The sequence below is a fragment of the Geotrypetes seraphini genome, chromosome 19 (assembly GCF_902459505.1).
Source record: "Geotrypetes seraphini chromosome 19, aGeoSer1.1, whole genome shotgun sequence".
Lineage (NCBI taxonomy): Eukaryota > Metazoa > Chordata > Amphibia > Gymnophiona > Dermophiidae > Geotrypetes > Geotrypetes seraphini.
Window position 1 is genome coordinate 3,598,937 of NC_047102.1, and position 16,826 is coordinate 3,615,762.

Consider the following 16,826-nt stretch of genomic DNA (forward strand, 5'->3'; position numbering starts at 1 on the left):
CCCCCTAACCACACCCCCTTTGACTGTGGGCGCTGTTAGACACCTACCTTTGTAGGCATCTACTGGTTACATTTTTTTAAATGAGTTTTTAATCAGTTTAATTACCATGCCAATTAAAACCAATTAAAGCAATTAACCCCCCCACCCCACTTTTACAAAACCATAGTGTGGTTTTTAGTGCCGGCCACGGCGGTAACAGCACAAACGCTCATAGAATTTCATAAGCGTCGAAGCTGTTACCGCCGCGGACAGCACTAAAAACGCTAGTGCGGTTCCGTAAAAGGGGGTAAGTTAGGTGACGGTACGACGCCTGCACCGTTTCTAGAATCTGGCCCTTACTGGACTGTAAACGCTTTTTCTGTGCAGTAACTGAATGAAAAGATGCTGGGATTAGCCCCGACAACGCTCATGTCGTGGGAAGCGCAAAACCACTGTCAAAATCTAATGACAATAATAAATGTTTGCCGTTTTGTCATTTCCTTCAACAGATGCTCAAGAAAGAAACAAGGTTATAAATAATTTAGCAAAATCATTTTCCTTATTGTTTGGATGAGGCCTTTACCATATCACACAGCCCCAGGCTTATTTATTTAGGCATTTATATACCGCCTATCCAGCTATCTAAGCGGTTTATAATCAGGTACTGAAGCTTTTTCCCCTCTCTGTCCCGGTGGGCTCACAATTTATCTAACGTACCTGGGACAATGGAGGATTGAGTGACTATACCAGGGTCACAAGGAGTAGTGTGGGAGTTGAGCCCAAAACCTCAGCGTGCGGAGGCTATAGCTCTAAGCAATAGGCCACTCCTTCCTCCAAATCCACCATGTCCCTTTCCCTATCCACCATATGCTACATGCAAAAAATTGCACAGTATACAAGCCTGGTAAGAACTGGGAGCATCTTCTGTCCTGACTATCTCACTGCAAGATCAAATCTAGGTGGCCTTCTCCATTAAAATCATGGGGGGGAGGTCAGTCCCCAGAGGTTCCACAAACAATGATGAAAATCTATGCAAATCGCATGACAGGCGCCGGTTTTAGAATTTCTCTGCGAATCTCTACATAAAGTTGGAAATAATAAAGCAGTGCATTTTTTTTTTAACATATTGCCCCTATTTGTGCGGGGTATCTAGACATATAGGAGAAAACCCTCAAAGTGGAAACAGCAACATTCATGTGTGTGTGATGCCTCAAAGACTGAGAACGTGATATGTACAAGTTTTAAATAGATACAGGAAACATCATTATATATACTTAAATTTGTTAATATTTACGTGGAGATCCACACCATGTGGACACGTCAAGGGGGGTTGGGGGTTGAGAAGGCCGAACAGGTCAAAGAGCTGCAAGTGTAGGGGAGGGGAGGGTCATTGGTGTGGGTAGACTTGATGGGCCTTGGCCCTTATCTGCCGTCACTTTCTATGTTTCTATGTGTATCTCCCATTTTACAATGAAATACACATATATTTGGGGAGAAATTCCCCCATCAGCTTTTGCACTGGCTCAGATGCATATAGTTATTTAACCCTTTAGTTGGCCTTGTTGTTCAGAAGCAACATGCGTCTTCCATGGCTCTTACGGGAGATCTGCACCTCCAAATGCCTGGTCGCTTGTGCGGGCTGCGTAGAGCAACTGCGATCTCACCAGTGTCTTATAAACATTTACAATCCATCAGTGGCGTAGTAACGAGGGGGCGGGGGTGGTGGTCCGCCCTAGGTGCCATCTTGGTGAGGGCGTAGGCACCTGTCCTCCTTCCTGCACCCCCAGCTCCGCACGTGCACACCGCTTCCCTTCCTCCATACCTCTGTAACGTTCCTGGCGCGAGCGTGCGGAAGTGGGGGAGGGCGGAAAAGACGGCGGGAGGGGGGGCGCCAGTGCCCCGGGCACCTCTCACCCTCGCCACACCACTGCAATCCATTCTTCTCTGTTTCACACCACTGAGCACCCCGTGGATCCCTGAAGTACTGGTGAAATCGCATGACTCAGCTCATTTCTTACCTCAGAGTTCCCTGGAAGCTCTGAATCAGCATTGGAATTATTTTCAAAGAGGGGTCCATTGCTGTCTTCCCCTAGAAGAGCAAAATGGTCATATCAGATATCAAACACAATAATCTGTCTATGAGAAAAGAGATTTATTAGAAAATGACCAGACTGGAGAAGTGGGAAAATGCATCGGCAAGCCAGCAGAGAGCGAGACTTGAATTCTAGTTAATGGAGATCCCCTGAAGACACAGGTTATAATATTACTGGCATTCTCACACTTGCCTCCTTACACCAAGCACTAATTATCTTATTAGTGAAAAACATACACAAAAATCAAAGAAACGCCTACAATGGTCACTTCTAAAAACTACGCTGGCAGGAGCAAAGTCTTAGGGTGTTTTTCCTCCTCCACCCCAGATTCTGAAAATCAACCAAGTAAAAGGGTGCCTACAGATATTTCAACGCCTCCTTCACCAGCCAAAACAAAAAAAAATGTATTTTTGAAAAGTCAAATACTGTGCGCTGCAGCAATCCTGCGCTAATCCATGAATTCCTCCGCTTAGGGCTAGATTCTCAAAAAAACGCTCCAAAAACTGACAGGCTGCTATTGCATCCGTTATAGTAGCGATTTTTAAAAAGTGAGTCATTCTCCCAAAAATGCTCATCCAAATGAGGTTGGTGGAGTGTAGCGAAGACTCGCTAAATTTGCATGTGCCCATCGCTGGTGATAGTGATGGGCACATGCACAGAATAAATGCAAAAAAACCAACAAGAGCAGGAGAGATGTCCAATCTCTCCCACCAGCAACCAACACCCCCCCCCTCAACCCTCTCAGCAGCAGGAGAGATGCCCACACTCTCCTGCCGCCATGCAACATCCCGCCCCCATGCCTTCAACGACCCCCACCCTCTCTCCCTTACCTTATTTTAGATGGCTGGCCAGAAGATGCCTACTCCATTCGGCCAGCTGGTCTGCCTCTTCATAATGGCAGGCCTTCCCCTACCCGGTGCATCCTGGGATGCATTGGGGAGGGGCCTGAGGCTCTGGCCCAGGTTTTTAAGGCCCCTCCCACAGGAGGGCCAATTAGAGCCTCAGGCCCCTTCCTGGTGCATCCCAGAATGCACAGGGGAGGGGAAGGCCCACCATTTTGAAGAGGTGGGCCAGCTGGCTGCTGAGAGTAGGCATCACTCTGGCCAGCCATCTAAAGTAAGGAAAGGGAAAGAGGGTGGGCTTTGTCGAAAGCATGGGGGGGGGGTGGTTGCGTGGTGGTGGGAGAGCATAGGCTTCTCTCCCACTGCTGAGGAAAGGCCCATAGGAGAGGCCTTAAACAACCTAGGCCAATCAGAGCCTCAATCCCCTCCCCAGATGCACCGGGAAGGGGCCAAAGGCTCTGATTGGCCCAGATGCAAAACACCCTCTCATAGGAGGTGCCTTAAACAACTTGGGCCAATCAGAGCCTCAGGCCCCTCCCCAGATGCACCGGGTAGGGGCCAAAGGCTCTGATTGGCCCAGATGCAAAACACCCTCTCATAGGAGGTGCCTTAAACAACTTGGGCCAATCAGAGCCTCAGGCCCCTCCCTGGTGCATCCCATTTTGAAGAGATGGGGCATCCCTCTGGCCAGCCGTCTGAAACTAAGGTAAGGGGGGAGAGGGTGGGGGTCATCAAAGGCATGGGGGGTGTTGTGTGGCAGCGAGAGACCTTACCAGGGAGGTGTCAGTTTGTGGTGGGAGAGATTGGGCATCTATCCCCTGCCAAGGGGGTGCTGGGGGGTGTTTCTTGGCGGCAGGTTAGATTGGACATCTCTCGTACTGCCGATGGGGGGCTATGATACATGTATTCACGAAGTGTGCTCTTACTACTCCCACAATAAAAAAAAAAAAATAGACCATTTTATAATTTTTTCATTAACCACAGTCAAAACACTTGCCACAAGATGCACTTTTAAGAGTGCTGTCACTGTACCGGCACCCGGTAAAGAAGCAGCTTCTGGAAGGCTAAAGGCGAATCTGTTGCCTTAAGTATCTTTTGAACCAGCCAAGTTTGCAGAACCTCCTAGGACTGAAGACCTCGGTTGTACAGTTTTTCATCTGTACTTGCTCTGAAGATGTCAGACTCTATTTAAAACATCCTTGTCTCGTGGGCTGAACTTTTGCTAACTCACAGCAATCTTCTTGTACGAGTCAAACGGTCAGATAACATTTTTTATTTTTTTGTAAGTCCTATTAAGCATCTCTAAAAAAATGTGTTGCCCCAGGAAACCAGAAAATCACCCAACCCGCCCACAGGATCTGCTAGAGAGCTGGCACACACACCACAAAGTGTAACAGAGGCAGAGATGTGTTTATGGAGAAACTGTAACTATGTAAGAACAACAGATAACACTACAAATAAACAGTGAAAGGACAAGAAGACGTCACACCATCACTTCCCTTTGCTCTCAAATCATAACAAATCCAGGGCCCCCGAGACCCTCAGGCAATCCTGCACTTTGTACATTTGATTTGCAAAGGAACCGATGTTTCCAAACACAGAAGAGAAAATCAATCACAATGATCCATTGGATTGATGATTGATGATAATCAAGAGATAACAGACTGCACTCCCTATGCTAGAGATGGTGCAGTTTCAGTACTGGGCCATTTGACAGGATTCCAGTGCTTTTCTCCTTCCCCCCCACTTTACCTCATAGAAGTCATTTGGGCTATTTTATGAAGTTATGAAGGGAAATACTTTTAAAACCAACAGGAGGAAATATTTTATCCACTCAGAAAAAAAGTTAAGCTCTGGAACGCATTGCCAGAGGCTGTGGTAAGAGCGGAGAGCGTAGCCGGTTTTAAGAAAGGTTTGGACAAGTTCCTGGAGGAAAAGTCCGTAGTCTGTTATTGAGAAAGAAAAGGGGGAAGCCACTGCTTGCCCTGGATCAGTAGCATGGAATATTGCTATTCTTTGGGTTTTGGCCACCGGGCTTAATGGACCTTTGCTCTGACCCACCAAGGCTATTCTTATGTTCTTTATGAATAATTTCTTTCATCATATTATTTGGCTTTTAACCCCCACAGGCATCATCTTGTGAGCTCATACAAATGCACCAAAAATGCTCCGGGAGCAACACGGTCACTGTATGTCAGAGTCAACGGGGAAATCAGTCGCGTTTAAAAGCAAGATCTTCTGTAGTGCCTTGAAGAAAGAGCTATTTTGTTCCTTCTTAACACTCTGCTATGACTTCGGGGAAACATCCTTAAACAGGGCAGGTGTCCAGTGATAAATCTAATTTTGGAAGCCTGAACCCTTCAAGAGTATAGCATTTTCAAGCCAGAAACAAGGTTTTTTGTGCATCTCTTGCAAGGAAAAATGCATTAGGACCCAGTATGATTCTTTTAAGGAGCTGACGTCACTACAATATCCCTCTGGCACTGTCTGCTCAAGAGCCCTGCATCACACTCTGGTTAATGTCCACTGGGCTGTCACCTTACCAGATGAAAAGCATCTCCGAACGGAGACATTTCTTAAGTACAATATTTTGGAAGTCACAAGAGACTGACGGAAAAGAAACTGGTTTAATGTAAACTTCTAATCTGATGAACAGGCTTAGTTACAGTAAAGTTAAAATGACCCACTGGGAAATCTCTTTCTGAAACTGGCCTATTTCAGAAAAATCAGGCCACTCCTCTTTAGGAGCAGAGAAAAAGGCCAGAGAGCCTATAAGTCCTCTCCTTCCTCTTGCTTATCTCATTTCCCCAGATCACTCTCTGGGAGGGAACCAGTCTACAATGTGGTGATTAAGGCTCTGACTTCCCCCTCCTCTTCCCACTGGATTAACCTAAGGAGCTTCAGAAGGGGTTTAGAACTCAGGGTGGAAGAGACACCCGGAGTGGAATCCCCTGGACTGGAAGGGATTTTTCCTTGGCCTACAGCAGTACATGGAGAGGCAGAATCTGCTGGGAGGTTTAATACCAGCCCTTAGGACCTATTGAGGAAAGTAGGATATGTCCCTTCAAAGCAGAGGGAGGGGAACAGAGTGAAGGCTGGAGACTCCCCTACCTCCACCCAGGAGAATTAAAGCTGTAAGCAGGATTTGGGAAAGGTAATTTTGCAATTGTTTATTGGAAGCTTCTGTACTTCCACTAAGGGCTGGGGAGTAATTCAGAGAAGCCAGATAAACTCCAACCTAGGAAGTAGGTGAAAAAAAAAAGGAGAAAGAGAAACCCACCCCTCCCGCTTCCTGTGAAACTATCGCTGAAATGCTTAATGAGTTTCTGATTTATAACGATATTTGTCAGCATTTGCTTATTTCTGATCTGGAGAAGAAGGGTTACCTTCGAAAGCTCATCTTAAAATTGCATTGAGTTAGTCCAGTAAAAAAAGGTATTCCCTTATTTCCTTTGTTTTATTCCTATATATTACTTTGAAAAGTGAACACGGCCACACCATTTCTCTCAAGAGGAGAAAGGCTAGGGTTACCAGACATACGGATTTTCCCGGATATGTCCTCCTTTTGAGGATGTCTGGGGGTCCGGATGGCTTTTCAAAACCTGGACCAACCAAAGGAGGCAGTGGGGGGGGTGGAGCTAGGGCATGACTGGGGCGGAGATGGCAGGCCTGGGGGGCGGGTCTAGAGTGTCTGGATTTTACAATCGTAAAATCTGGCAACCCTAAGAAAGGCACTTGGGATTGAGAGGTTAAGCAGATATCTGTAATTTTTAGGAAAGGAGGATCCCAGGTAGCAAGAAAAGGAAGAGCCCTAGCAGAAAGAGAGAGAGAGATGCTTGAGAGGAAACAGCTTCCCAGACCCAGGCGTTGGAACTGGATCAGCACCAGAGCCCTTCTTCACGCCAACCCAGAGAAATGACACATTTTCCTGAGTAGCAGGTCACAGGAATCCTAGCAATCAGTCCGTGGGGAAAATGCAGCATCTCTAGCATGGTAAAATGGTTTGATTATATGTCGATCTGGAACAGATAAAGCACACCGCTCCCCCCGAGACAGACAAGTGAGACGCACAGAACACGGAGAGAGATGGCTACTACTGTACCTGCAGATCTGGAGTGCCTGAAGTCGGTGAGAACTGCAATATCATCTTTAGGGGAAAAAACATGGAGTTAAGAATCAGAAAAAAAAGTCACCTGGCCTTTCATCACTAAGACACTAGTCTCTGCGTACAGATGGGTTGATATTCAAAGCAATCTATCTGGGCAGGAGAAGCGTCAGACTGGTAAAATCACTCGTGCGGGTTATACGCCGAGATTCAGCCGCACTTTACTGATTAGTGTCGCTAAATGTCGGCAATCACTGCTAAAACCATAGCCGGCTGTTTTGTGGGTGGTCTGGGGGGGTGGAGTCCTCGGTTCATAGACAACGGCGTGAAAGACAAAAGCGCGTGCCGACAATTGAGCGCAGCGCGCGCCGCCGCGCCACTCTAAATTACAGTTTTTAGGGGCTCCGACAGGGGGTTTTGTTGGGGAACCCCCCCCCCAGTTTACTTAATAGACATCGCGCCGGCGTTATGGGGGGTTTGGGGGGTTGTAACCCTCCACATTTTACTGTAAACTGAACTTTTTCCCTAAAAACAGGGAAAAAGTTAAGTTTTCAGTAAAATGTGTGGGGTTACAACCCCCCACAACGCCCCCGCGGCGCGGCGCCCCCCCCCCGTCGGAGCGCTAAAAACAGTAATTTAGAGCGGCGCGGCGGCGCGCGCTGCACTCAATTGTCTGGGCGCGCCTTTGTCCCGGCGCGCTTTTGACCTGACACCGGAGTCCTGACTTATGCAGTTAAGTGCTGATATTCAGCACTTAACCTCCTAAGTTAACCACATCGCATAAAACTCGGACCCCCAATGCACAAAAGGTTTCCTTGCAGCATCGGAAGGGTCAGTCCCAGCACAATTTTCTATACCGTTCTCCCAAGGGAGCTCAAAACGGTTTACAACAATTTACTCAGGTACTCAAGCATTTTTCCCTTTCTGTCCTAGTGGGCTCACAATTTAGCTAATGTACCTGGGGAAATGGGGGGGGGGGGGATTAAGTGACTTGCCCAGGGTCACAAGGAGCAGCGTGGGTTTGAACCCATAACCCCAGGGTGCTGAGGCTATAGCTTTAACCACTGCGCCGCACACATCTGTGCCCGTAAAACAAAATCCCTGCTCTTTCTGTCCTGAACTGTAGTGCCTAGAAGGGAACGTCCACCTCTTACTGGGCAAAATTTTCCAGCAGGTCTGGAGCTGCCGGCAGCTCTTTGTGCATCTGTTGTGCCTACGGTAAGAATGTAGCTATTAGTCGCGGGACACACACATACACAACAGACGCACAACAGCTGCATCCATATCATAAAAAAAAAAAAAGATAAAAAACAATACTCCAGAACTCTCATGATTGGGAACTATACTGGGCTTGCACAGAAGGGCTTAACTACTACTATTTATTATTTCTATAGCGCTGAAAAGGCGTACGCAGCGCTGTACATTTTAACTTACAATGGACAAGTCCCTGCTCAGAAGAGCTTACAATCTAATTTAGACAGAACATTACAGGGTTGGGGAGATTATGGTAGAGGAAATGATACAGTAGGCATAAGTATCTTGTGCGTAGGCGAAAGGCACAGTTTCTCCCCCTTTGTGTTTCCCTTTGCCCCTCTCTGTGCTAAAGAAATCATTGTATTTCCTCCCAGTTACTCCTTTTGTATCAAGTTATGGATTTATCATTTTCCGTATTAATCTCTATTTTTTTTTTATTTTATATCAATCTTAATTTTACTATAAACCACTCAGGCTTTCTAATAGACGGTATATCAAATTTTAAATAAACCTGAAACTCTCCTGGCCAAGGGGTCCTTTTATTAAGGTGCACTTACCGATTTAGCACACGCTAAATATTCGCGCTTGCTAAATGCTACGACATCCATTCTATTCTGTGGGCGCCTTAGCATTTAGCGCAAGCTAATTGTTAGCGCACCTTAAAAAAAGGACCCCTAAGTGAGAAAAAGAAAATCTTTTTTTTCCCAGCAGTTAAAAGATTCACGTGGAGAAACATTTCAAACCTTGTTCAAAGGTATCGTAGGAGGGCCCAGGAAGTGCCAAGTATTTGTCAATGTTTTACTCTCCAATCAATGTTCGTTTGTTGGGTCCTTAACACAATAAAAAGCATTGAAAGTGTAAGATTTAATTCTTGTCAAGTCTAGCCTGAGAGAGTTTTTCTTCAGCCCAACGCTATGACATGCGTTACGGCTAGAGCTACACGCAGTAGGATATTCTACTAGTCAGTTGACTATGAATAATTACAAATATTATTTGCCTGAATATGAATGAACACCGAGATTTAATATAACAAATAATAAAAGAGGCACCGTGAAATCAGAGATCAAGCGATTATTTCAGTTGGATTTATCAGAGTAAAGCCCGGATTATTTGGATTTGAATTTAAATCACTATTCGACCAGCTGCAAATAATGTTTTCAGGATCAAATCGAATTAAATACGAATATTCGCTAAAGCCCTAGGGTGTTATCATGTGCTGACACCGTAGCACATGTTATTACGTTGGACTACCAGGAACAGATAATGGCTGATAAAGAGTGATGGGGCCCTTCAACTTATTGATTCCTCCCTGCAATGATATAACTCTGCCACTCGCCACTGAAAGCAACCAGTTGGAGGATTTCATGTCGTATCTAATCAGTATTTACAGTACAGTGTTCCCCCGTGAATTCACGAATCGTGGACTCGCTCAATCGCGGTTTTCTTCGACCGCCTCTTCCTTGTAGTAAAGTCGGACTACACCAATCGGGAGCTACGTGTCAAAGCAGCTCCTGATTGGTGCAGCCCCAACTTTACTACAGGAAGAGGCGGTCGGAGCAGACCGGGAGTGATTTTCTTCACCCACCGGCACTCCAGCTGCCCTCTCCTGCCTTTTGACAGGCGAAAAACCACATTTGCGGATTTTGAAATTTGCGGGGGTTCCTAGAACGGAACCCCCACAAATTTCAGGGGAGTACTGTATTCCCTTCCTCGTTAATTCTTCAACATTCAAGGGAGATAAGCACGAAGGTCTTATACCAAATCCAATACACAGCACCCCCACTCCTGGAGCAAAATACTGACCCATTAGTCTCCAGCATATGCAAATTTATCTCACGCCTGTTCACTGCGGGCAATTTTCATATAAAGCAATGTATCGCAAACTGTGGGCTGCAGCACACTAGCGCTCCTCCTGAGATTTCAGGTGTGCTGCGACACACTGGGGAGGAGGAGAGGCACCGGCCCCGGCTGACTGTCGCGGTGAGAGGCACGTCCTGTAGGCAATCAGCCGGCGCCGGCGAATCGCCTTCTCTCCGCGCCTCTTCCCTGCTGGCACCCCCGGCTGGCGGCTCAGGGCCCGCCTAGAGAGCTTTCACGGGCACTATGTTTAGTGTGCCACGGCTCGACAAAGTTTGTGGGACATCGATCTAAAGTCACCATGCACATGGCTCTTCTGCAAGACCATCAAATGATCTAATTTTGGAGACCGCTGTGATTCCAGGCGGTATATCAAGTTTTTGAATAAATAAAAAGAATAAGTACCTAGCTAGATCCCAAGTAGCAAAACAGATTTTGTGCTGCTTATCCTAGGAATAAGCAGTGGGATTTTCCCCAAGCCATCTCGATAATGGACTATGGACTTCTCTTTTAGGACATTATCCAAGCCTTTTTTTAAACCCTGCTAAGCCAACTGATTTCAGCACATTCTCTGGCAATGAATTCCAGAGTTCTCCGGTTTGTTTTAAATCTACTATGTCCCCTAGTGTGTGTGTGTACACTCTGTTAAAGTCATCCTTTCATGGATTAATATTTCCTGATACAATAGAGTACCCTCGTAGAGAAAAGCGACAAATCTTTAAAAGCAAGGAAAGAGCAAACAATATTGATAATGGCAAAAAAACAAGTGAAAGTTTGCCTTCCTCTGCCAGAAACAGAGAGCGCCATTCAGCTGCCAGAGGGTTTCATCTGCAAATCAGAGAAGACCGGGTAATGCCACATCTGCCAACGGTTAATAAACAGTGCATTCAGATCCAGCAGACCCAGCAAGACAAATAAAACCAGCCATGCCAAGAAGTGGGCCCCGTTCAGAAGGTATTTACACACCCCGAAAGCAAATGAGGAACCAGAGGTTTCAGGGCAGGAGCCCCTTAGAAACTGTTTTCATCAGCACAAAATGTGTGGTTTTTTTTTACACCACAAGGTCCAGAGACCAGATGGATCACATTTGAAGAAGGGATGTCTGAGCAAAGCTTTTATGCTGCCAACTTTAAACTATAACAGGGTGCCAATACGGCCTCTAGACATTGAACTCCAATTTCAGTCTTTTATTACCCACTTTTATCCCGAGAAGTCCAGAGCAGATAACGTCACAGATAAATGCAATCATTGCTGATGAACTTTCAAACCAAGGTACCTTCTCGCGTCATTTCGAGGGTGTGTGAAACAGACAGACCAATTGGTAATCGTGTGGAGGGGATATTCTGTATTAATCTCATTCTCATGCTACCCTACTGCATTTACGACACAACAAAAGAATTCAAATATAAAATAACAAATGCATGAAAGTCCTAGCAATAGCCAGAGATACAGAAGATACATTTGCCTATCGGGACGCTGCTGGCTCTGTTTAATAATGCTTAGTTAATATATGCTATACCTTCATAAATAGACACCCCCCCCCAGGTGTACTGTACTGGAAAGCAATTTTGTGAAGGCTCTTTTCCTACTTGTGATAAAGTAAGATGATTCTATAAGCTAATATAGGGGAGAGTGTAGTGCAGTGGTTAAAGCTACAGCCTCAGCACCCTGAGGTTGTGGGTTCAAATCCCACACTGCTCCTTGTGACCCTGGGCAAGTCACTTAATCCCCCCCAGTGCCCCAGGTACATGAGATAGATTGCGAGCTCGATGGGACAGATAGGGAAAAATGCTTGAATACATTCATGTAAAACAGTGGTCTCAAACCTGCGGCCCATCGGGTACTATTTTGAGGCCCTGGGTATGTTTATCATAATCACAAAATTAAAATACGTCTCTTTAGCTATGCATGACAATATTATTATTAAGACTTAGCCAAAAGGAAAGATTTATAAACTATAAAGAGTTTTACCTCATTTCTTTAATAAGACAGTAACTATTTTTTCTGAGGCCCTCCAAGAACCTACAAATCCAAAATGTGGCCCTGCAAAGGGTTGGAGTTGGAGCTCCCCTGGGAGAACAGTATAGAAATTTGAATTAATAAATAGTGGTGCAGGGCCTTCAGCTGTGGAAAAGTATGTGTTCAGTTTGTGTCCATGTTCGATACATCCTTCTCTCCAGGGCTATGATACAAACACCTATTAAGGGACTAAGTCTTGTTTCCGCCCTGTTTGTCTCTGAGCCACAGCAGCTGTTTCTTTTGATATGACCCCACAAGTGGGTGGTGATTATTCCATGCCGCAGGCTAAAATAGACCTCTCCTAGCAGCTTCAACTGCTCTGTCTTCTTTTTAAGCTCCCTTTTCAGTGTCTAAAGCAATGACCTGTCTCTTGGTTTCTAGTGGTCTGTTTACGAAGTGACTCTGCGAAGCCTCAATTTAAAGAAGTCATCATTCCCTTTAGGCGTGGTGACATTTTTCAGCTGAAATTCCCAAGAAATGGTCTCTCTTTCCTTCTGTGAAGCATCTTTATTATCGGACTTTGGGTCAGATAGCTGGGGAAAAAAGCAGTTTGGGTGGAAGGTGGGGTGTTCTAGTGAGGGGATCCAGATACAGCAAACACAGGCCTTTCATTTTTTCAGTAGCCTGCCTACAAATTACAGCTGGTTTGGTGGTTTGCTCTTTCAAGGAGGTTTCTCCTAGCTATGAATTAGGGAAGCTGGGACGTACAAGCCGGTAAAGTCTGAAGTCTTGTAAGAAAACGAATACGCTGCCAGGCAGCTTCCCCAGAGCTATGGCTTTAGAAACATAGAAAGATGACGGCAGAAAAGGGCCATAGCCCATCGAGTCTGCCCACTCTACTGACCCACCCCGTTAAGTCTGAGTGCTAATGACCTAGATCCTTGACTCGACCTCCGTAGGGATCCCACATGGATGTCCCATTTATTCTTAAAGTCAAGCACGCTGGTGGCTTCGATCACCTGCACTGGAAGCTTGTTCCAGTGATCCATCACTCTTTCCATGAAGAAATACTTTCTGGTGTCACCATTAAATTTCCATCCTCTGAGTTTGAGCGGATGCCCTCTTGTGACCGAGGGTCCCTTGAGGGCATCTGCTCAAACTCAGAGGAGGCTTTGTTGAGGAAATGCTGGCAGCGCGTTCCACAAAGGAAAAAGTATCCTTCTTTGTAAGGCCTGGGACCAGTGATCAGCTCCCATTAAACTCTTACATCTGTGCACACTCTCTCCCATCTTCTTTGCAGGTTTTCAGCCAGTGCTGCTTCCAGAGTAGCAATTCTGTTTTCTTCCGACACCACACACCTCTCACTTAGTTTCTGCCATGTGGTGAAGGACTCCCAGATTATTCTTGAGATGGTCAGAAGAGCACAGAGTTTATGCAACGTGAAGAAGTGCTTCAAACTTGTGGAATAGCTCAAGTCTCTGGACTGGAGAATGACACAGGGACAGAATTTGTCTCCATCCCCGCAGATAACCGTAGGAAACCATCTTTAGTATCATCTATCTCAACCTCAGTCTTTCACCAGCATTCTTCAATGCAAGGCTTGAGGGTCTGTGGCTGGGCCCATTCATACTCTGATTCTTATGTGAGCCAAGCCATTGTGACATCACTGTTGAGGATGGCTCTTACGCATTGGTGGAATGAGGCATTATGACATCATAATATCTGTTCCGGATACCAGAGACTGTCATTCTTTAGTGTCTATCTCAACCTCAGTCCCTCTACATCAGCATTCTTCAACGCAAGGCTTGAGGATCAGTGGCTGGGCCCATTCATACTCCGATTCTTCCCTCTCTCCTTAAAGAATGGCACGGGGATAGTTTCCCATGGTTAATGTATGAGGTGATTAACAAATTGTGAGCAGAGCCACGAAGACAGGGCACAGTGATAGAAGTGGATGGGGCTTGAGTGGCTGGGATGGGGGGGGTGCAAAGATATGTATGAGGGAGAGAAACTAGGAGAATGAGCTAGGGAGAAAATGTTGAGCTGGAGGACAGGGAGAGAGTGTAAGAGGGAAACAGGCTGAGGGAGAGAGAGAGAGAGAGAATGTGGGAGCAGTTAAGGGAGATCTGAAGGTACCTATTGGATGGGCTGGATATTTGATTAGAGGCGATTCCCCCGTGGATCGCTTACTCATCAGATGAGGATTCCTCTCTAGGTTGGCACCATGTCTGAAAGTGGGCACCCCTTCCTCAGGGCACTGGCTGCTTTGTTCACCAATGTTCCTGGCTCTCACACAGGAGTTTACTTCTGTGCTGTTAAGATGCTACTTGGTCTTTCAGTCAAACAGAAATACCATGAAATTATTTCTCTCCCCTCTCTATTTTCGGAGCTTGGATATATCCTCAGTCTGTGATTTAAAACTGTGGTTCACCTCACTCTCAGATGGCAGCACTTATAGTTCTCTCCTCTTTGCCACCACTTTTTAAATGTCTTCGTGGCACTGTACAAATGGATTCAGAATAAAGAATGACACGGGGACAAATTTTTCCCTGTTCCTGTGGGAATTCATTTTTCCATCCCTTCTTCAAGGTTAACAGGGCGCAACACACAACTTTCAGAAAACAGAGCATTATCCCAGGACAAGCAGGCAGCATATTCTTGACTGATGGGTGACGGCACCGACGGAGCCCCGGTACGGACAATTTTAGAGTGATTGCACTCTAAGAACTTTAGAAAGTTCTAGCTAGGCCGCACCGCGCGTGCGCGAGTGCCTTCCCGCCCGACAGAGGCGCGCGGTCCCCAGTTTTCTTAATTCCGCGGAGCTAAGAAGACGCGTGTTTCCAACGGCTGTTGGAAGTTTTTTCCTAAACTGTTCACTTGCCTTCCCGCTCGCGCGTATTTTTCTCTTCATTTTATTTCTTTCTTGTTCTTTTACCGTTTGTAAAAAAAAAAAAAAAAAAAATTGTTTTATTTTTTTTTTTCACTTTTTATTGACTACCCCGGCGGGGCCTGTTGGCACCATCGAAGCCTCCGGCTTCGATTTTGCTACAGCGGTTTTTCCCTTCATGCCCCCGTCACCGGGTTTCAAAAAGTGTCAGCGGTGTGCGCGCCCTATATCTCTCTCCGACCCGCACAAGTGGTGCCTTCAGTGTCTGGGTCCGGACCATAGGGCTGACACCTGCACCCGCTGTAGTTCTTTACAAAAAAGAACTTTAAAAAACCGACAAATTCAACAACGAATTCTGTTCGGCACCGACATGGAAGTTGCACCAGTATCGACATCGGCAACTTCCTCCAAATCGACACCAACTGTCTCGGCACCGACAGATACATCGCCGACGTCGATCCCTGTAGGTAAGCCGGCTAAGAAGCCTTCCCCTACTGTCCTAGGGCCACCAGTCGAGCATGCAGTGAGCCAAGTCCTGCAGACTGAGCGCCGGCCCCGTAAACGCTCCGCTCCCATTGAAGTCACTGCCTCGTCATCGGCATCGACTTCACCCGAGCGTCGAGCGGCACCGAAGGTACCGAGCAAGAAAAGACCGGTACCGGTGCAATCGGGACCTACGTTGGATGAGCGCATTGCCTCTATCCTCCAGGTCCAGCTTAAACAGCAACTACAACAATTGCTCCCGGCTCTGTTGACACCGAATCCTCCAGTGTCGGTACCCAGTGAGCCTTCGGTGCCGACCGTCGATCAACCCCTTTTATTGACATCGACTTTGTCGGCACCGCACAAATCCATGTCCATGCCTATTCTATCAGCGGAGCCGAAACGACGTTCTGCTCCGGACACTTCTGAACCGGTACCGTTCTCTGAGCCCCGTACCGTTCTACACTCCCCTGGTACCGTCTCCAACCGTTCGGGGAAATCGGTACGCAAGACTAAACATGTTGGCACCTCGACTCCACTTTCTCAGGGCCGTCTCCAATCGGTACGGGACCCTGACTTGTGGGATGACTCGGATGATCACCTTGGTACCGAGGAAGATTATTCATCTGAAGAGGAGGATCTATCTGTGCAAGACCCTGCTACTAAGCCAGAGCACTCCTCCTTTACCAAATTTTTAAGGGAAATGTCAGACACCCTTTCAATTCCTTTGGAGTCTGATTCTAAAAAGTCCAAGGCATTCTTAGATGCCTTGGACTTTGATCATCCTCCTAAGGAGTTCTTAAAGTTGCCCCTCCATGATATCTTGAGGGAAACTTTCTATAAGAACTTGGAAACTCCCTTAACCATCCCGGGAGCCCCAAGAAAATTGGAATCTCTTTATAAAGTCATTCCAATTCCAGGATTCGACAAGCAACAACTTCCCCATGAATCCTTGTTGGTGGAATCAACCCTGAAGAAGTCTGTAGGTGCCAGTGTTTACGCCTCTGTTCCTCCTGGCAGAGAAGGAAAGGCCATGGATAAATTTGGAAAGCGCCTTTACCAAAACGCCATGCTGGCCAACCGTTCAGGTAATTACGCATTCCACTTCTCGTTTTACCTGAAGCATCTCATTCAACAGGTGACCTCTTTTCAAAAGTACATTCCGGACTGTAAACTTCCTGCTTTTCAGCAATGTACTTCTAGTCTTTTGCAACTAAGGAAGTTTATGGTCCGTTCCATTTATGATACTTTTGAACTGACGTCACGGGCCACTGCTATTTCTGTAGCAATGAGAAGGTTGGCATGGCTACGGGTCTCAGAACTGGATGTAAACCATCAAGACCGACTGGCCAATGCGCCTTGTCTTG

At 46.4% G+C, this 16,826-nt stretch overlaps 1 protein-coding gene across 7 annotated transcripts in view; it reads right to left on the bottom strand.

Moving 5' to 3' along the window:
• Positions 1-16,826, bottom strand: part of ANO5 (anoctamin 5) — a 74,060-nt gene that overhangs the window by 45,661 nt on the left and 11,573 nt on the right. For 4 of the 7 annotated variants that reach the window (XM_033928034.1, XM_033928032.1, XM_033928037.1 and 1 more), the window contains exons 2-3: positions 7,017-7,061; positions 1,998-2,068 (exon numbers count right to left, since the gene is read on the bottom strand). The exons of 1 other annotated variant lie outside the window; for it this stretch is intronic. In XM_033928034.1, the coding sequence (XP_033783925.1) occupies positions 1,998-2,068; positions 7,017-7,061 (116 nt within the window). The remainder of the gene's footprint in view (positions 1-1,997; positions 2,069-7,016; positions 7,062-16,826) is intronic. 2 more of the 7 variants (XM_033928036.1, XM_033928038.1) reach the window with 1 other exon arrangement.